This window comes from Balaenoptera physalus (genome assembly GCF_965194825.1).
Source record: "Balaenoptera physalus genome assembly, chromosome: 14".
NCBI lineage: Eukaryota > Metazoa > Chordata > Mammalia > Artiodactyla > Balaenopteridae > Balaenoptera > Balaenoptera physalus.
The window spans coordinates 57,178,503-57,199,152 of NC_138893.1; the positions used below are offsets into that span (position 1 = coordinate 57,178,503).

The 20,650-nt window shown below is 43.3% G+C and overlaps 1 protein-coding gene and 1 long non-coding RNA gene across 2 annotated transcripts in view; both read right to left on the reverse strand.

The window, feature by feature from the left end:
• The window catches only part of LOC309642397, a 152,479-nt gene that overhangs the window by 33,517 nt on the left and 98,312 nt on the right, over positions 1–20,650 (reverse strand). The window lies entirely within an intron of this gene.
• HHEX (hematopoietically expressed homeobox) lies at positions 14,185–20,037 on the reverse strand. Its single transcript, XM_082423939.1, has 4 exons — positions 19,562–20,037; positions 17,282–17,460; positions 17,034–17,084; positions 14,185–15,308 (listed from the first exon to the last, which is right to left on the reverse strand). The coding sequence occupies exons 1-4, from the start codon at positions 19,923–19,925 to the stop codon at positions 15,096–15,098; spliced, it is 807 nt and encodes a 268-aa protein (XP_082280065.1). The 5' UTR covers positions 19,926–20,037; the 3' UTR covers positions 14,185–15,095.

Below are 20,650 nucleotides of genomic sequence, written 5' to 3' on the forward strand. Positions count from 1 at the left end.
CCTCACACAATATACAAAAATTAACTCAAAATGTACCAGTGACTGAGATATTAGAGCAAAATACATAAAACTCTTAGAAGAAAACATAGAGGTAAATCTTTATAACCTTGGATTTGGCAATGGATTTTTTAGATATGACATCAAAAGCATGAGCAACAGAAGAAAAAAATAGATAGATTTGACTTCATCAAAATTTAAAACTTTTGTGTGTCCAAGGACATTATCAAGAAAATGAAAAGACAACCTAGAGAATGGGAGGAAATATCTGCCAATTATATATCTGATAAGGCTGTAGTAAATTGTATAATTAGTTTATCCAGAATATGTAAAGAACTCTTACAACTCAACAACAAAAAGACAAGCAACCCAATTTATGGGAAAATTACTTGAATAGACATTTTCTCCAGAGAAAATATATAAATTGCAAATAAGCATATGAAAATATGCTCAGCATCATCAGTCATTAGAGAAATGCAAATCAAAACCACCAGATACCACTTCACACCACAATGATGGCTATAATCAAAAAAAAAGGAAAATAACAGGTATCAGTGAAGATGGAGAAATTGGACTCCTCATACATTGCTGGTGGGAATGTAAAATGGTACAGCCACTACAGTAAACGTTTTGGCAGTTCCTCAAATAGTTATAGAATTACCATATGGCCTAGAAATTCCACTCCTAGGTATATACCCAAAAGAATTAAAAGCAGGTACTCCAATAAATATGTGAACACACACGTTCATAGTAGCACTATTCACAATAGACAACAGGTGGAAACAACCCAAATATCTACTAACTGACAAACAGATAAACAAATTGTAGTATATACATACAATGGAACATTATTTAGCCACAAAAAGGAATGAAGTATTGATACATGCTACAACATGGATGAACCTCAAAAACATTATGCTAATGTTTTACAAGCTAGACAAAAAGACTACGTATTGTATTATTCTATTTATATGAAATATCTACAATCGGTAAACCCATAGAGACAGAAAGCAGATTAGTGGGTACCAGGGGCTGGGGACAAGGGAGAATGACAAGTGCTTGCTTAATGGGTACAGGGTTTTATTTTGCAGTAATGGAAATGTTTTGGAACAGAATAAAGATGGTGGTTGCATAACACTGTGAATGTACTAAGTGAATGTTCACTTTACAAAGGTTAACTTCATGTCATGTGTATTTTGCCTCAATAAATTCAAAATCTGAGTATCAGTTATATCTAGAAAATATTTAACTTTACTGAGAACATTAATGAAGATTTGAAGAAATGGAAAAAAATATAACCCTCCAGTAAGTGTTAGCTTTTTTTTTTTAATCTAAGGTTTTGCCTAATACAACACTGAAATAGTATAATTTAAAATATGAGTGGACTGGACAGCAGGGCATCTGCTCCTCCATGTCAGATGATTCAGACAGTGAGACATATAAAGCTTCCTAAGTTCTGGGCTTCTTCAGTCTGGTGCTTTGTACATCTGACAGTCCCTTCAGCTGAATAATGGTGTAAGAATAATGAGCAGGAAGACCTAGGTATGGTAGAACTGGATGCTAGATGTTGTCTATTCAAAAAGCTGGCCCACACCTTGCAAGAAGGAGAAAGCTGGTTATATCTAAGGATGAGTATGAGATCTCTTCCTTCTGCTGCAAAACACAAGTTCTGGTCCTTAAGCCCAGCCACAAATATAGGAAGTACAGAAACCAAATTGTAAGAACATTGTAATTAGTCCAGAAACCAACATGTTTTTAGATATTTAATATAGGAAAAGGCCCAAAAAGCAAGGATTATTGAATGAATGACTATTGAATATTGGTTAAATATTTGAGGGAAATTTTTCATTTGGTTCCTCACCTCATACTGTAGGGCAAAATAAATTCCAGATAGATTAAGAACTAAATGTAGAGATAAAGGGAAGGGGCTGGGGGGAGAATGGAAGGGAGAGCCTTAGGGGGAATTTTTTTAATGTACATGGATGCTTATTAGCTCTCTAAATGAGGAAAGACTTTCTAAGCTTAAGTGAAATAAAAGAAATCATAAAGAATATACTGCTACATTTGACTACACTGAATTTTTCACGTCAAAATTAGAAGCATGTATTTTAGAAACTGAGAAATATTTCTATAATAAATAAGACAAAAAGTCACATTCTCCAACATAAAGAGTTCAAGTAAATCCATAAGGAAAGGACTAAACCACAAAAGACAATATGCTAAAGAAGAAAAAGAACTAAGGAGCATATAAAATAATTCAATTTTTAATAATAATGAATAAACATAAAATTAATATATCATTCTCCTCCTGTATGATTAAGAAAGATTAGAAAAATAGCACTCCCCACTGGTGAAGGTGTGGTGAAGTGAGCCTTGTTCTCCACTGATGTAAATTAATAGAACTTTCCCAGGAAATAATTTCACAATATTTATCAAATATTCATCCCTCTGACTCACTCTCTATGAATGCGCTCTAGAATGAATTAAACTGAAATGGAGGTAAATTGAGCTCAATTTAGAAAATGTTATAGCAACAAACAATGTTACACAATCCAACAATTAGGAATTAAGAAATATGGCATTGCTACATAAACATATACTGTATTATGCAATCATAAAATGACATCTATAAAAGAAAATATTCAGGGCTTCCCTGGTGGCGCAGTGGTTGAGAATCTGCCTGCCAATGCACGGGACACGGGTTCGAGCCCTGGTCTGGGAAGATCCCACATGCCGCGGAGCAACTAGGCCCGTGAGCCACAATTACTGAGCCTGCGCGTCTGGACCCTGTGCTCCTCAACAAGAGAGGCCACGATAGTGAGAGGCCCGCGCACCGCGATGAAGAGTGGCCCCCACTTGCTGCAACTAGAGAAAGCCCTCGCACAGAAACGAAGACCCAACACAGCCATAAAATAAAAATAAATAAATAAATAAATAAGCAAATATGGTTAAGAAAAATATATTTTTAAAAAAAATTCATATTTACATAAAATATTTCAAACACAGGAAATAAAATTGCACATTCAGTATAATCTCAATTATGGTAAAACATAGGGAGTGAATTGGCAGTATCTATCCAGATTAAAAATGTACATATCACTTGACCCAGCAAATGCAATTCTAGGAATTTGTCCTAGGTATTCTACAGCAGAAATGACACGTATGCAAGATATTCATTGTAGCATTGCATGTAATAGCAAAAGGCTTCAAACAACATAATTGTACATCAACTCTCCTCAACTTTACTTGAAGGATTTTTTGGTTCCAAGTAAAGCAAAAGAAAGAGAAGGGTGAGAAAAGGAAGGAAGGGCAGGATTAGAGGGGAAGGAGGAGGAAGGAAGAGAGCTGGCCAACCGTGGACCTGCCCAAGTGGGAGTCACCTGGATGAAGCCAAGGAAGATGGAAAGGAAATGGTGACAAAGAGACTACAGTTCTGGGTGTGGGATGCCAGATGATGTCATTTGTTAGGGATGCTTTGATTGTCGTTTGATCACACTATGTTGGGGGAAGAAGTGGGCACATAAGGCCCAGGATGAAAATGAGGAGAGAAGAGGACATTGGTGGGGCAGTTCTATAAACAGGACTGCCTCAGTTGGTTATTTAGAACTCTGGACTGCCCATGTGTCATTAAATGTTTTGCTATGGATTGTTTGGTTAAGAGCTTTTGTAATGGCAAACTCAAGAACTGAAATAGTATGGAATTGTTATATAGCAAGCAAATCATTATTATGCTTGGAATAGAAATATATTTGTCTTTATCGGAAATTCAAAGGATGTTTTCTCTGGTCTTCAAAGTCACACTACTTTGTCTTATTCAGGTTTATATCCCCAGTGCTTCTCATAGCCACTAGCACATAGTAGGTGCTCAATAAATGCTTGCTGAATGAATGGCTGAATTAATTTAATAATTTGATGGAAGAATTGTAATCAACATTAGCATACTTAAATATTCTATTATTTTATGGCCAGTCTGGGAATTACTAGAAAGATTTTCCCTTAGAACACTTCCCTATGGTGAGTTGTCATAGGCCTTGAAAGAGACTGAGCCTTGAGTCAACCTTACTGAGTGCAAGTAAAAGCAGCAGCCCAGCACAGGAACTTAACACCAGAGAGCCAGTAAAATGAGAGATTCCTCCACCCCCTCAACACCTCAAATGTATAACCAGTGAAATACAGATTAACGTGTTCTTTAGAAAGATACAGAATAGAAAAACGTAGCATCTTAGTGTTAAATGCAACATTAAAAATGACCCAGGGAGTTCTCTGGTGGCCTAGTGGTAGGGATTCCGGGCTTTCACTGCTATGGCCCAGGTTCAATCCCTGGTCAGGGAACTGAGATCCCACAAGTTGTGCAGCACGACCAACAACAAAAATAATAAAATTTTAAAGTTTTCTAAAAAAAAAAAAAAAGACCCAGTCCAAGACCCTCATTTTATTATGAAGAAACAGACTCAGAGAGGGTAAGGGATATGTCCAAAGTCACATCACTACTTAACAGCAAATCCAGGAGTCAAAGCCAGGCCACCTTTTCATGGCACCTTCATAATCATTAACTGCAAAGTAAAAGGAACATAAAAGTAGAGTAGGATGCAAACAAAATTCCTAAAATTACTGCATAAAAATACTATAACTACTAGGAGACCCTATGTCCAGAATTAAAATAAATTTGAGGTTCTTCTTTGCTCATTTGACTTGTTATTACTTAGCTTTCTTACCATGAACAACCATGTGTAACATAAATTAACCTTGGAAAGTTGTTTTTAGAAAAAAATTGTTTTAAATTTAACTTTCCTGAGTGGAAAAAAATAGGCAGTAGCTTAGTTACTAATATTCCCAACCTTCCTGGTATGCAAAGGGTTGCTGTCATTTGTTTCTTTTTTTAAAAAATAAATTTATTTATTTATTTTATTTTATTTATTTTTGGCTGTTTTGGGTCTTCGTTGCTGCACGCGGGCTTTCTCTAGTTGCAGCGAGCGGGGTCTACTCTTCATTGCTATGCTCAGGCTTCTCATTGCGGTGGCTTCTCTTGTTGCAGAGCACGGGCTCTAGGCGCGCAGGCTTCAGTAGTTGTGGCTCACGGGCTCTAGAGCACAGGCTCAGTAGTTGTGGCACACAGGCTTAGTTTCTCCACGGCATGTGGGATCTTCCTGGACAAGGGCTCGAACCCGTGCCCCCTGCATTGGCAGACAGATTCTTAACCACTGCGCCACCAGGGAAGCCCTGTCATTTGCTTCTTGATGATGCCTGTGGTCTTCCTGCTTTCTTTCCTTCCAAGCACCTAGGAGTCTTGGAATTACAAATGGATCATGTCATTTGAAAAATAAGTGTCTAGTTATAATATGTGAAGTGTTATTGTTTTTAAATATTTGTAAACTTTGTGGTACAGTTTTTAATTTCAGATGGATTATTTAAAGTAGCATGAAAATTCATACAATGAACTACTACACAGCAGTTGGAATGAACAAACAACATCACACAATAATGTGGGTGAATTTTACAAATAAAAAAGTGAACTAAAGAAGCCAGAGACAAAAGAGGACTGTATGATTCTATTTATATAAAGTTCAAAAATCAACAAATGAGTCTACACTGTTCGGACTCAGGATAGTGGCTTCCTTTGGGGCAGAAGTGGGCACAGTGACCCAGAGTTGCTATAAAAGGAGCTTCTAGGGATCTAGTAGTTTTATGTCATCATAAGGATTCCAGTTACCTGGTGTCTACATTTTGTGAGCCATACACCTATGATTTGTGAACTTTTTTGTATGTAAATTATAGTTTACTAAGACATTTTCTTAAAAATTAAAATAAAATCAACATTAAAAATTTCATTTGTTTAAAAATATATATTTTATAAACATATACTTTAAAAAGTTTTTGAAAAATAAAACACCATACAAATGTAAATATATTTTAGCATCCCATGTTCAGATAGTACTCAATAATGGATAAGATTCAGAACAATATATTCCAGAAATTGCAGGCTTAAATTCCCTGGTTACCATTAGTATTGTGTTTTTCTTAATGCCTGAAATAACATCTAAACAAGGGGCAGCTGCTTCAGGCAAAATCATATTTGGTGATTTTAAAGACCTTAATGAGATCAGGTAATTGCTTGGTAAAGCTAAAAATTTTACCTTCAATTAACTAATCAACAGCACCATACATCATCATAACTATCTCACTCCCTTCCACCTACATACCATCAACTCAATACATGGGAGGCAGGTGTCTAAGAAACCACTTCCTCTGGACATCTGAACCTGCGCTCAGGGGCCATTTTTTAAACATTTATTGAATTAGTCTGCCTAATTTAAAATTAATGGAAAGTCTGTAGTAATAGAGACTCCATAAGCTGCTGAGGAAAGCTAAAACATTGAACCAGGGTGTGAAGCAAACACATTTAATGTTCCTTCTACATTTATTTCTTTGCAATTCATGTACTTTAAGAAATCATTTAAAAACATCTGGATTTCCTGCTTCCATTTGCTAAATGGATCATGCTGATAAAAATAGTAGTAATAACAGGCTACTCCAAATGGTGTCATTTTTCAGTAAACCAGGTATATTTTAAATGAAACTCTTGATTGAAATTGAGAAGTGTGAATTGGAAATTGAATGAAATTGCCAAATCTAAGGGAAAGATGGCCAATATAAACCCACAGAAGGACTTCCTCTTAAAATTCATGTCCGTCAAAGTGAGAGAGTGGCATGGACATATATACACTACCAAACGTAAAATAGATAGCTAGTGGGAAGCAGCCGCATAGCACAGGGAGATCAGCTCGGTGCTTTGTGACCACCTAGAGGGGTGGGATAGGGAGGGTCGTTGGGAGGGAGATGCAGGGGGGAGGAGATGTGGGGGGGAGGAGATGTGGGGACATGTGTGTATGTATGGCTGATTAACTTTGTTATAGAGCAGAAGCTGACACACCATTGTAAAGCAATTATACTCTAATAAAGATGTTAAAAAAATTTTTTTTAAATTCATGTCCATAAAAAGAGGGGGAGAACATCTTTTAGCGCTTGTTTAAAGCACTAAACAGACCTAAACCTTTCCTCCTCCCACCCATGACCAAGCCTGGCATAGACTCTCCTGTACTTGCAGCCCTTACTACGCTTTCTACTGTGCTGTGGGAACCATCCAGAGAAGCTATATTTCTGATGGTCAAGGAAGAGGAAACATAATGAGAGTGAAAGGCTTGGAGAGGAGGGGAAATGTCTCTCCTTTCCGTTGGGGAGGGCACGTGGTTTTCATTTTCATTCTGCAGTACAATATTTATTAAAAGCTTACTGCATGGGACTTCCCTGGCGGTGCAGTGGTTAAGACTTCACCTTCCAATGCAGGGGGTGTGGGTTCAATCCCTGGTCAGGGAGCTAAGATCTCACATGCCTCCTGGCCAAAAACCCAAAAAACATAAACAACAGAAGCAATATTGTAACAAATTCAATATAGACTTTAAAAATGGTCCACATCAAAAAAAAAAAAAAAAAGCTTACTGCATGCCAAACCCGGTGCTAGATGCTGGGGACCCCATAGTGAGCCACTGAGCTGCTCTGTGTTCAGAGGCCCTTGTGGAACATGCATCAGTGGATCAGATGAGGAAGAAATGTAATGATACTAGACAGTTTATATAATGGGAACACCAAATAACATAAGCCAGGGACAGATATTTTTTTAAACACTTTAACAGATATAAAGTGGTTTTTTTTTTTTTTTTGGCCGCACCTCACAGCTTGCGGGATCTTAGTTCCCCGACCAGGGATCGAACTCGGGCACCCTGCAGTGGACATGGTCCTAACCACTGGACTGCCAGGGAATTCCTAAAGTGTATATTATAACGCTCATTTCCCCAGAAAACTGGAAATGGTGCTCCAGTCAGCTTATTAGTTTCTTGTGTAAGAGAATAATGTGCTATACACACAGAAGCTGCACAACCCCTATACTGTGTGGTAAGACCTTCCAGATTTAATGCCGGACTTGAATTAAAACAAAAAGATTACATAAAATGAACGAAAACCCTCAACTCTCTTCTTACAGCTAGAGTTAGACTTGGCTTGATACCTTCTCAAGGGTACAAAAGATTAAATCAGGAACTTCACATTACAACATTGACTGGTACAGTAATTGAGGTCTTGGGCTTAACTTCTCGGTGACAGTTTCCTTATCAGGAAAACAGGGTGATAACAGTAGCCACCTCAGAAGATTTTTGTGAGAATTAAATGATATAAACTATGTGAAGGACTCATATAATATTAAATGCATAGTAAGTGCTCAATATATGTTCATTCATTCATTCATTCATTGAACACATACCAGGGAGCACCTATTATGTGTCAGGCTGGAGATACATAGCAGTAGACAAAACAGATAAAAATTCCTATGCTGCGGCAATAACATTTCATTGAGAGACAAATAAGTAATAAATAAATAAGCTGAAATATGATATCCAATTGTAATAAGGGAAATAGAGAACATTAAATTGTGGGAGGGGAATAGGGAAGAGGGAGTTGTGATCTTAAACAGGATGGCTAAGGAAGGCCAAGCCTGAGGGAGGCAAGGGAGCCAGCCAGGAGACTGTCTGGGGAAGGAGAGTTCCAGATGGAGGAAAGTGCAAAAGTAAAAGCAAAGAGATGTGTGTGACTGGAAGGGGAGGATGCAGTCCATAATCCCTTTTTCCAAAATGCTGGAACCCAAACACCTCTGAAGATTCGAGTCATACTTATTCCCTGCCCTCCTTCCCTTCCAGGTCTGTGAACATGATTCTCTCTCTCCCTAGAACAGCACTCCATTTAATTTCCTCTGCGTTAGGACCTCTGGAAGGCTCTGCCAGGGCATCCTGAGCCTACCCCTTGCACCATCTCTTGGGCAGCTCCACTACCCCCCAGTGCATAAATGCTTGACCCCTGGGGACACAAGTATTATTACTTTGTGATTATTATTATCACTATTATTGCTTATCCTGGCTCAAAAAGAAAATAAATAAATAAATAAAAAGCTAAACTAAAAGAACTGTCCTTGGAGGGATGGGGGCAGTGTATTAGGACTCCAGCAACATCGCCCTCAAACTTAGGATTTTCACCTGAAAGCTGAAAATTTCTATATATTTGAAGAAAATCTTAGCCCTCATTGTGACGTCTAAAGAATTGAAACTAGTCATTTTCTCTTCTTAATGGGGAAATAAACTGAATGAGGAAGAGGAATCTTGAGATGGAAGAAAGGGGGGAAGGTTGTAAAAAGGGAATAAATTTTTAAAAAGTGGAGAGGTGCGGAGGGATAAAGGACGTAAACTACAAAAGAAAAATATAAACAAGTTGAATGGAGACAAACTGAATAGGTATTTCTCTTCCTGCCAGTCTCTATGAATTGGGGGTCAGGCAGGGATGAGGTTACGTTAACCCTTTCCTGTCGTAGTGTTATGGAGTGATGAGATGGGTGATGAGATTTTTGAATTTTTAAGATTTTGAATGATACCAAACTCCCCTTCCAAATTAGAAAAAAAAAAAATTCTAACGCTTAAAAAATTTTTTTAAGTGAGAAGTTATCTCCTTAGCTTTCATCGAGAAAATCGCTTGAAATTGGCAGTGACTTTTTTAAGCAGCCACACGAGAAAGTTTTCGGCCGCCTCGAAAACCTCGCGGCTACCGCCGGATGCTCCAAAGTCAAGATCCTCCGCAGACAGGAAATGCCTTTTCCAGCCCCAAGGTCTCCTCCCCGCGGCCCTCTCTATTGTCTGGAGAGATTTGTGTACATCCGACTGAAGAGGTTTCCCGCCTGCAACTGCGAATCAAAGAGCTGCTTCAAAAGAAGGGACTCAGTGGGGGCTTTCTAGCTTTTCTGGCTGACACTTGGCGCCCACTGTGTGCCAGGTATTGATGCCTCCTCTCAGGTGAGCCGCCCACCTCTCGAGGAATTGAGGCTGAGAATTAAGCCCAAGGCCCCCAACCAGCAAGGGAGGTGGAGGGGACTCGTCTGCCTTACTTCCAGCCCTGCTCTTATCCACAACGGTAAGATTCCTGAGTAGGGTTCCCCACAGCCATATCTGAAGGGGTAGCTAATGTTCTGTAGACCTTGGACCTCAGGTATACTGGTGGGTGGGAGGAATCTCCAAAGTGCTTCTCATTCGGATTCAACAACAATACAAAAAAAAAAAAAAAAGTATCAAGGGATAAAATCAGATTAGATAGAGATTCCAGCTGGAATTTCATGAAACCCAAAGGGATGAAAAGTAAATGTTAGTACAACATCTGATTATTTTTACTACGAGATACCAAACTCCTAATTAGAGGCATCGTGAGTGATTGTTTAGTTTTCCACATTTGTCCCATGCTGTCAGTATTCACATAAATATCACCTCCAATCACAGATTTAGAGGAGCATTAGATTTCAAAATCATTAGATTTTAAAGAAGAATCAAAAGGGTGAGATTTTGAGTTCCCGTTGTCTTCCACAAGGCAGTATAACTGGAATGGGGGTTTTTGGTAAGTGTCTTCTGTCCCCAGCTAAATGCATTTCCCCCAAGTCTAGATACATTTTCTTAAATCCCTGCCCTGCCCCCATTAACTAAAATGAATATTCACAACAATGAAACCACACACAGAAAAAAGGTTGTCAGAAATGTTGAAAGAGAATAGGTACTTTCACTATCAGAGATGGTTTCCTCTTTTCCCACAAGATGTCTTATCAGCCTTCACCCTGAGAAAACCATAAAAAGTAAGAAAAAGAAACCTTATGCAACAGTTCTCTAAATAAAATACTACACAGCGGCCTAGTCATTCCTAAAAGTGATGTTGTTTAAAGAGTCAAAGTACATCATCCAACAAAATCAATATCCTATTAAGTTAGAAAGGGTTCTGAATATCAAAGACTGACGAACTGAATAACTTAAAGTATAAGTACATGACCCAGGGGATTAATCACACACTGTCATGGTGAAATTAGGGCAATTCTTCCAATCATTAACGTTTTGCTTACAAAAATGTGCTTTTCTGTTTGTCTTTCTGCTAAATGATAACCGTTTTCAAGTTGAATCTCCTGATAAAAAGAGTTAAAAACAAGACAGGAGTTGTGCTGTAAAGGTCATACATGCTGCTTCAACATGAAATAGCCAAAAGACAAACAAATGAAAAATGCCTGGATTGTAGGAAGAATTTGTAAATATTCATTGGCAATCTGCAATGGGGCACTTTAGAAAACAGTTAATGCCAACCTGTGTCCTGAAAATACTGTACTTCCTCCAGGTAACATGCTGTGGATTCTTAAGGACATGTTTAGATTCAGAACATGATCAACTTGAAGAGAATTGGGAATAGCTTTAAATTGGAAAACGGCCTGGTTTCAGGGATTGTCTACTTTAAAACAGGATTTCACTCCTCAATTTTTCTAGTGCCAATCAATACATAAACCTGTATTCCTCTGCTTGATAGTCATGATACAGTTATTCTCAAGAATAAACATTAACCAGAGGTTATCTCCAGGAGCGAAACACACACACACACACACACACACACACACACACACACTGATTTCAGGATTGCTTTAATTCAATATTAGGCCCATAAGCCTCCTGTTCTCCCCAAACTCTGATACAGACAGTCCTCTTTTCAAATGAGACTGACTATGACCTTTGAAACCTTGATGAAACCTGTCAAGCAGGGACAGGGAGCCTGGAGCCTACAGTTGAGGGGAAAGGAGACCCTCCCACTGGATGTCTACTTTGGGCTCCGACATTGAGGAGAACTGAGTTGGGAATTGGGGTGCTGGTAAGGGTCATGTAGATCAACTAGACCATCTTCATTCAATAGATGAAAGAACTGAGGCAGAGAACTAAAACTCCAACCCAAATCTTTAAACTTCCAGGCCAATGCACACCTCTCTACTTCAGGACCCAGTACAAATTTTCTCAGAAATTAAAATTTACAGGTAGGGATTTCCCTGGTGGTCCAGTGGGTAAGACTCTGCGCTCCCAATGCAGGCGGCCTGGGTTCGACCCCTGGTTGGGAAACTAGATCCCACATGCATGCCGCAACTAAGAAGCCCGCTTGCCGCAGCTAAAAAAAATGATCCTGCATGCCGCAAGGAAGATCCCGCGTGCCGCAACTAAGACCCAGTGCAGCCAAAATAAATAAATAAAATAATAAATAAATAAATAAATGTTTTTTAAAAAGGAGTCCCCTGTTGATTAAAAAAAAAATTATCTGAAAGTAGCGATATAGCAAGTTTGATGGAAAAAATTATTAAAATAAATAAATAATAAATAAATAAAATTCACAGGTAATTCCAGGGGCCTTCTTGGAATCTAAGGAGGCGGGGTGTGACAACCCCCTAAGTGCAACGACTTTTTCACTCTGTTCATCTGAGTGCTCATGTCTGGGAAGCCACAGCCCTGGTCACGCCAGGCCAGGGGCAGAGGCATTCCTTCACAGGACCTCAGCCCAGAGGCACCCAACTCCACAATAACTAGAGGCCTCCATGGAGGCCCAGGCTAGAGGAAGGGATTTCTTTTTTTTTTTTTTTTTTTCATTTTTATTGGAGTGTAGGTGATTTACGATGCTGTGTTAGTTTCAGGTGTACAGCAAAGTGAATCAGTTATACATATATCCATTCTTTTTTAGATTCTTTCCCATATAGGCCATTACAGAGTACTGAGTAGAGTTCCCTGTACTACACAGGGTCCTTATTAGTTACCTATATATTTTTTTAATTTTATGAATAATATTTATTTTTCTTGTGAAAATTTTCTTGTAATAGTATACAGTTTCTGACTTGTGTCTTTTTTTTTAAGTTTAATTTTTATTTATGTATTTATTTATTTTTGGCGGTGTTGGGTCTTTGTTTCTGTGCGAGGGCTTTCTCTAGTTGTGGCAAGTGGGGGCCACTCTTCATCGCGGTGCGCGGGCCTCTCATTATCACGGCCTCTCTTGTTTCTGAGCACAGGCTCCAAACGCGCAGGCTCAGTAGTTGTGGCTCACGGGCCTAGTCGCTCCGCGGCATGTGGGATCTTCCCAGACCAGGGCTCGTACCCGTGTCCCCTGCATTGGCAGGCAGATTCTCAACCACTGCGCCACCAGGGAAGCCCTAGTTACCTATTTTATATATAGTAGCGTGTATATGTCAATCCCAATCTGAGGAAGAGATTTCTGGACTCTCCCCTCACAGATCTCGCTCATCATTTTCCTGGAATGTCAGGAACCTGACGGCCCAAGTAGGCAAGCAGCTGGGCTGGCAATACCCGGCCCAGTCAGAAACCTCAGCCCACCCTTCCTCGCAGCTCCACACCCACCCCCAGCTCAGCACTTCATTCCTCCCCAGCTCACAATACCGCTTCCTCAACCCTGCTCCCTCCCCTCAACCGTGAACCCTGCTCCCACCTCCCCTCGTCCTCCTTCTCAGAGCTGCCAGCCTCCTGTTCCCACACTGGCAGGAATTGTCGGGAGGAGGGGAGCAGCTGAGGGAGTGAGGGGTGAACGCGGGTCCCACCTGCTTTTTCCACACAAGGAGCACCTCAGAGCCCCAGACCAGCCGCTTGGACAACACCTGGGCACTTGTCAGAAGTGTAAATTCCCTGGCCTACCCCAGACCTACCCAAATCAGAAACTCTGGGGATAGGTTGGGCAATGAGTTCCAAAAAGCTCTGCAGGTGATTCTGAAGCTCGCTGGAGAAGGAGAACCGCTGTCCTGGCACAAAGTACTCCCCTCCCCCTAAGCGGACCCCCAACCCGGGCTCGGCAGCCCAAGGATGACGCAGTGTTGACTCACGCGGGTCAAGGACGGCGGCCCGGGCTGCCCGGCCAGCCAAGGTGAATCGATGGCGTTCAGCGGCCCCCGCGCTCCGCCACGGCGCAGCTGCTCTTCCCTTCCCGCCGCCTGGCGCGCCCGGGGCTCGGGGTCTGCTGGCCTCCTCCGCTGCTCCAGACACACACCACTCCCCGCCCCCCAACCGCCAACCCCCAGCAAACGCCCGGGGAAAGGCTCACATCTACCTTTCAGGTGCCAGTCCCAGAACCGCGCCCCCAGGACGCCAGGAGCCACGAGCCGCAGGAGCGCCGGCGAGACGCACCGCCAGACGCTCCTGCGCAGGACCCCACGCCCCGGCCCCGGCCCCAGCGCCCAGCACCGCGCCAGTCACCCCAGGCGCTGGAAGAAAAGGTGTGGGTTTGTTTTAATCGAAGAATGAGAGGTCCAAAGAGGTCAGTCATCCCACCGACGGATTTATTTTATATACAAGTTACTCATTTAAAAAAAACAAACAAACCATTTTGGCCATGTCTTTTTTACAGTGAACAATTATATATACACACATTATAAACACTGTTTAATATAAAACACAATATCTACAATCTACTTACATTTAATTAATCTGCTACTTCTAGTTCATCTGTGATTAACTTTAGTCACTGAATCAGAGTCAGTTTCTCTGCTTGAACTGGACTGTACTATCGCCTTAACACCTTGGTCAAACAGGTTCTAAGTGACAGTGCAAAACAAGCATTTAAGATTATCAACTTATATTGATTATATATCTCTCTGACAAAAAGAACACATGCATCCCCGAGACAAAAGCTCTGAGATGGTTTTGGATTTAAGGCAGCAGTGTAAGAATGTAACAAAAAAGTAAGGAATGTTTCCTTTAAAATATTACAAGGCTGCCTGAATTGTGGGCCCCCTTTCCAAGGCATACCTCTGGATTTGGGATGTCCCTTTACTTTTCCATTAAGTGGGATGTAGAAACAGGTTATAGAAAAATCATTCAAGAAATTCCTATTAAAATCTTTAAAGTTATAACTTAAAAATTTAACAAAAAAGTTCAAAATTACTTTTTATAAATAGAAAAAACAAGTTACTTTTTAAAAAGGGGGTGAATTTAATCAGTGAAGAGTCCCTTTATCATACAATCTAAAATCAGTTCATAAACTATTTAAGTCAAAATTAAGGTTTCAATGTGTGTGTTATTTAGCCAGTGCACCAAACATTTTAGGTTTCCAGAATACCCAAAATTGATTCCCTTTCTCATATAGTTTTCCAGTTCATCTATGGAGATTTTCTGTAGCAAATGTTATTCCAAAGCCCAGTTTTCTGAACATGCCAATGTCAGTGGTCATCATCCAGCATTAAAATAGCCTTTATCACCCTCAATGTCCACTTCCTGATCAGAATCCTCTGAAATCTCTGATTCAAGGTCTTCCTGGGAGACAGGGGAGGGCGAACATTGAGAGCTATCCAAAGCACCTTTATTCTGTTCACTGTCTTGCCTCTGGTCACAGGAATTGTCCAAACTTTCCAGTTCTTCTTTTTTATTGCTTTGAGGGTTCTCCTGAATGAAGAGGATGAAAATGGAGATTGGTGGGATCATGAGATATGAAGAAGTGAGAGACATAAATCAAATGTCTTTTCATCTTCTATCATCTTTTTAATTTTTAGTTTATCAACTGCTTTCAGGTATAATATTTTTATTCAGAAAATACATACTTGTGCTTCTTTCTCACTTTGGAAGAAATAAAGTTCCTGTCATAGCCAGAGAAAGATTATACTCTTGCCAGATAAGAACAACCAATCACAAATATAAATGTAAATGTGTTATGTCAAATGAAGGCTTAACTCCAGCCCAGACCCATGGTCTCAAGGTTCTTAAAAGTTTAGGGAGAAAAAGAAATTAGATCACTACAGATACACACTATCTTTATTCTTCAAATATTTAAACCTTGCCAATTAACAAAGTCTTCCGACATTTAAAAAATATGAATGCTAAATAGTGAATTAAGGATAAAGTTTCAAAATTATTAGATTGAATCCTTTTTTTATGCATTTTCTGGAGTAAGTTCACAAACATATACACACATAAATATGTGTAGCAAGTTACACAATCATGGCAAAGAAAAAAATGCAGAACTGGAAGAATGTTGCTAACTGGAAAGGGAGACAAGTATCATTTACTTAAAAAATCTGGAGGAAATTCCTGGAAAATATTCCCATATTACATAGGAACCACTGTTTTTAAAGTCCCTGGTAAACTACCTTTGACCAAGAACCAAATAAGTTAGTAAATTTTTAATCCTGTTTTTGTCTAAAATGCACATAGACACTATAAGGAAATATTATGATATACTGCTAAGGTTTTTTTTTCTAAAGCAAGACTATAGAATAATAGATTTACCAAGCTTACAACTAGGTAACAAGTCACAAGTTCAGATATTGAGAGGGAATGTGACATTTATCGCTAAATTTTAAAATGCACGCTGCTTTCAATTTCCCCACTCATTATTGTTTCAAAACTATTTCATTTATCATAAACCGTATATAGACTGGCAAATGAAAAATTAAGCATTTGTCAGATAACTTTGGAGAAGACATCCAGATTAGGACATCAAAAACAAATCTTTAGCTTTAAGTCAACAGAGCTTCTTTAAAAACTGAATTAGCCTTTACTTTTTATCACATATTGCGTAACAAGGTCATAGGAAGAAAGACTGTTAGAAAGTTTAAGCTGCCTTTCAAACAGGCTTGGATATTCTCTTACTGTTTTTATATTCATTTTAAGAGCTAGAATTAGAGGGAAAATAATTTTTAAACACTTTGATATTTAATTCTTCTAAAAAACAGTGCAAACAAGACTTAAAAGTGTTTATTTCCTTATATTTACCCTTGAGCTCTGCCTAGTTTTATTGTGGCTGTGTAAATAAAAGAAACAATTTTCTCCCAAAGATAACTGCTTAAGTCATTTACTGTCAATTACTTTATCTTTCCTGCGTTAATTAGATAAACAACATATGGGGTTTATAAAACAATTAGCTGGGAGTTTTACTAGCCAGTGTGTGAAAACCCAAGCATAATTGATATAGGAACCGCATTAGGTGCTTTTAGCATTACTGCCGCCTGAACAACTCATCCTGAATTTCAGCAGGACTATTTGCCTTTTTAATCAAGGTGAAGAGGTTAAATAGTCCCTCAAATGACTTTTGCATACAACCTGTAACAGGCCTCGCATTGAGATAACATGATAAAAATATTTATTTCCATAGAAACAGAACCATGTCAATACCTGTTTTAGTCTTCTCCATTTAGCGCGTCGATTCTGAAACCAGGTTTTGACCTACAGGAAAGACAGAAAGAAAACTTGCCAGGAGCCCAGAATCCCGAGGGACCTGGGGAGGAGGGGAGAAGCCGTTCAGGAGCTGCTGAGCCAACCAGCGCTCCAGGCGCGCCAGAGCTCCCGGTGGCTCCACTGTCTCCCTTCTGCCCCGCGACCCCCGCCCCAGGAGCCTGCCTGCGCCCCGCGAGCGAGCTCACCTGCCTCTCACTAAGCTGCAGCATCTTGGCCAGACGCTTCCTCTCGGGCGGGGAGAGGTATTTCTGGGTCTCAAACTTCTTCTCCAGCTCGATGGTCTGGTCGTTGGAGAACCTCACCTGGCCGCCTTTCCTTTTATGCAGAGGCCTCTGCAGGAAAGGGCTCCAGAGCAGGGGTTTGCCTGCGGGCAAAAGAGACGGTTACTGAGGGCCCTGAAGCGGCGTGGCCCACCCGGACCTGCCTGCACTGGGGATGACAAAGAAGGCGAGGGGAGGCTACGGGACACTCAAGCAGACACATTCACGTGTACCCCCTGAGACGTGGACCCAACACGCTCCCACCAATACACATCATACCCAGGGACACAGGAACATCCAAAGTCACACACCTACACGGCATGTGCACAAAGATCACACGTGTATGCTCACAGACACACACCACCATCACACCCATGGCTAAGTACAATTATTTTGATCCCCAAAAGAACACCGACTCTAGGTTGAGCTTAAAATACCATGACCCTCTTTAATCAGTCGCTCTCAAAATTTATACACAATTTTTTTAGTCTAGAGGACCTGCAGAGAGGTCCTCTCCCTTGGTGAACCGCACTTTCCAAATACCCGTTAGGTTGGGGAAGAGTGGGTCTGTCACACTAGCCAAGGCGTTGCTGCCAGGGGCCGGCGGCCTGGCTACAACGGAAGCCCTCCGGTCCGAGAGCAAGCTTCAGGGCGCGTGGAGCTTCCAATCCTGGCTGGAGGGCGCCGGGCCTCCTCTGATTTCACACCCGGCCGGTGGGGGCGGCCAGTTAGAGCCACCCCGTGGGCTATGGCAACATTTCCGTCAATGTGTTTCCTGTTGGTCTATCTCGAAAAACCCTTTGCTTCCTCCTGCGCAGTCCCAGCAGTAACCCAAGGAAACCCAGGGCGCGCTCTGTGAAAACGTTTGCCCCCAGGCCCGGCCTGGCTGAGGGTCCCCCTCGGGGCCCAGAAGGCAAACAGAGCCGCACCGGGCCTGCGCCATCAAACCCTCAAGAATGGAATCAAAAACACAATATAATAACTTTAAAAAAAAAAGAACTAAAATATAATCCCCCCCAAATCTCTAGCGACGAGAAAGGAAGGTGGAGAACTGAGTGAGGGGCCACACCATAATATTGATGACATTAAAATGTCAATTAATTAATATGTTAGTTGTCTCCAGGGTGCCTGCAGAAGCTGCCAATAACAGAGTAGATTTAAAACCCTGGCGGCCCAAGGCAAGGAGCCCCGTTTTATTTACCCGGGGGCAGCAAGGGCCCCCCGGAGCGCAGATCACGGGTGGCTTATTTCTTAGGCCAAGCACTTAGGGGACAAGTCCCGCAAACTCTATGCGGCCGACGTGTCCGCGCTGCCCTTCCTATTCCAAAGACGTGTGGGTCAGTCCGTCCGTCCGTGGGTCTGCAGGCCTGCGCTAAATGCTTTGAAAGTTGGCAATGTTGTTTTTTCGAGATTTTGCTTACGTCAGGATTCAGACTAGGGCAAAACAGCCTCAAAAAAAAAAAAAAAAAAAAAAAGGGAAGCAACTGGTTATTTTAGCTGCCATAAAGTCACATCCCACACAGAGGAAATGAACAATATCAGAAAAACGGATCCCGGCTATCAGAAGTCGAGTGTTTCCTGAATTTGTCTGTATTGAGGATGTCGATAAAATAATCAGCAGCGTGCACTACTCCGGGGGAAGGGTCTGCTTCATGCAGCCAGGAAAACACTTAACAGCTTCTGAAACCAGATTTACTCCTATCGAGAACTCAAGATTTCCTGTATGAACGGAAAGGGTCAGGCTCTTTCACTGCACAAGCTTGTTGAACCAGGTCCAGCCCCGTAACCACCCCGGCCCGGCAGCTATCCCTGCCCCGCAGAGGCGGCCCGGGGCGCTTTGGCTCTCCCTTCCCAGTCCCTCCAGCTAAGGGAGCCCCACCCGGGCGACACGCGACCCCAGGACTCCTCCAGCCGCGGGCCCCAGCGGCAGCGCCCGAGGTCCGGCCCGGGCCCGCGCGCCCCGACGCCTGCAAGGTGCAGGAAAACCAATCTGAGTCATGGTGCGGGCAGACTGGGCTGCCCGCCGCCGGGGCCCGCGCCTGCCGTCCCCCGCGCGCGCCCGACAGCCGCTTTTCAATCTCTTTTGCCACAACTTTCTGTTGCCTCCCCTCCGCCCCCGCCGCCTCCTGGGCGCTGCCACCTGCCGGGTGGCGCCTTTCTCGCCGCCGCCCGGGATCGGCCCCGCCATGACCCCGGCCGCCTTACCCAGGGGGTCGTGGCGGAGCAGGGCGTGCGTGTAGTCGTTCACCGACCGCGGGAAGGGGTACAGAGGGCCCCCGAAGCCGCCGGGTCCGTAGGCGGCGGCCAGCGCGGCGGCGGAGTGGTGCGAGAAGGCGGGGTGGATCGGCGTGGGCTCGTATACCGGGGTCCGGTAGGAGGACACGAGGCTGGTGAAGGAGGAGTTGGGGGACGGCAGCGTGGGCGTGGGGGTGGGCGCGGCGGGCCCGCGACCCAGGATGTCCTCGATGTAGAACGGCGTCGGGTGCGCTGGCTGCAGCAGCGGCGTGGGCGCGTACAGCGGCACCCCCAAGGCGCCCGCTGCCGCCGGTCCGGGGTGCGGGTACTGCATGGCTCCGCCGCGCTCCGGGCCCTCGGAGAGCTGCCGGCCCGCGCCGCGGCGCTACATTTATCCGCGCTCCGCGCTCCCGGCTATAGGCTCTGCCGGCCGCGGGGTGGGGCCGCGCTCTCTGGCCCCTTCCTGCCGCTGGGCCCTGCGGCCAATGGCGCGGAGCCCCCGGAGCCGTCTCCCGCCCCCACCCTTGGCCCGCCCCCGCCGGCCGAGGTCCCCGCCCCTGGGACGCGCTTGCTCCCAGGCTCTTAGGACCCTGCGCCCAGCTGTACCCTCGCCGCCGGCGCTCGGGGCTCCAGGCACCCTGCCCCGGGACGCCCTCGAAGGAAGCCCAGGGCCTCGTCCGTCAGGCGAGGCGCGAGGCAAGCAGCTGCCTGGAAGGCGGCCTCAAGCGGCCCTAGCCCCGGCGGCGAGGCATCTCCACCGAAACTCGGGGGCACTGGTCCAGGCCCGGGACCGGGGAGGCGGTAGCCGGCCCAGGCAAGGGGCGACTGGACTCGTGCCCCGCAGGCGTAGAGGTCCCTGGTCGGGCCGCGCCTTCGCAGGCCTGAGAGCACTCTCCGTGGTCAGCGCGCTCCCTGGAGTAACGGTAGCATTGGCTGTTGCCCCGGGCGTCTCGGGAGTGTTCGTAGCGGGAGAGAGTGCCCTGGGTTCCTGGGGCAACTCCAAGGAGAGAGATCTACGGTCCTTGCCTGCGTCCCAGCGTGGTAAGGACGATTAGACTT

Bases quoted from the DNA above. Each gene is read 5' to 3' on its own strand.
- HHEX (XM_082423939.1), bottom strand. From the start codon at position 19,925: ATGCAGTACCCGCACCCCGGACCGGCGGCAGCGGGCGCCTTGGGGGTG. The intron at 17,461-19,561 runs GTAAGGCGGCCG...TTTTGCCCGCAG, and splicing joins GCTCCGCCACGACCCCCTGG to GCAAACCCCTGCTCTGGAGC. The intron at 15,309-17,033 runs GTATTGACATGG...CTCTTCATTCAG, and splicing joins AATGGAGAAGACTAAAACAG to GAGAACCCTCAAAGCAATAA.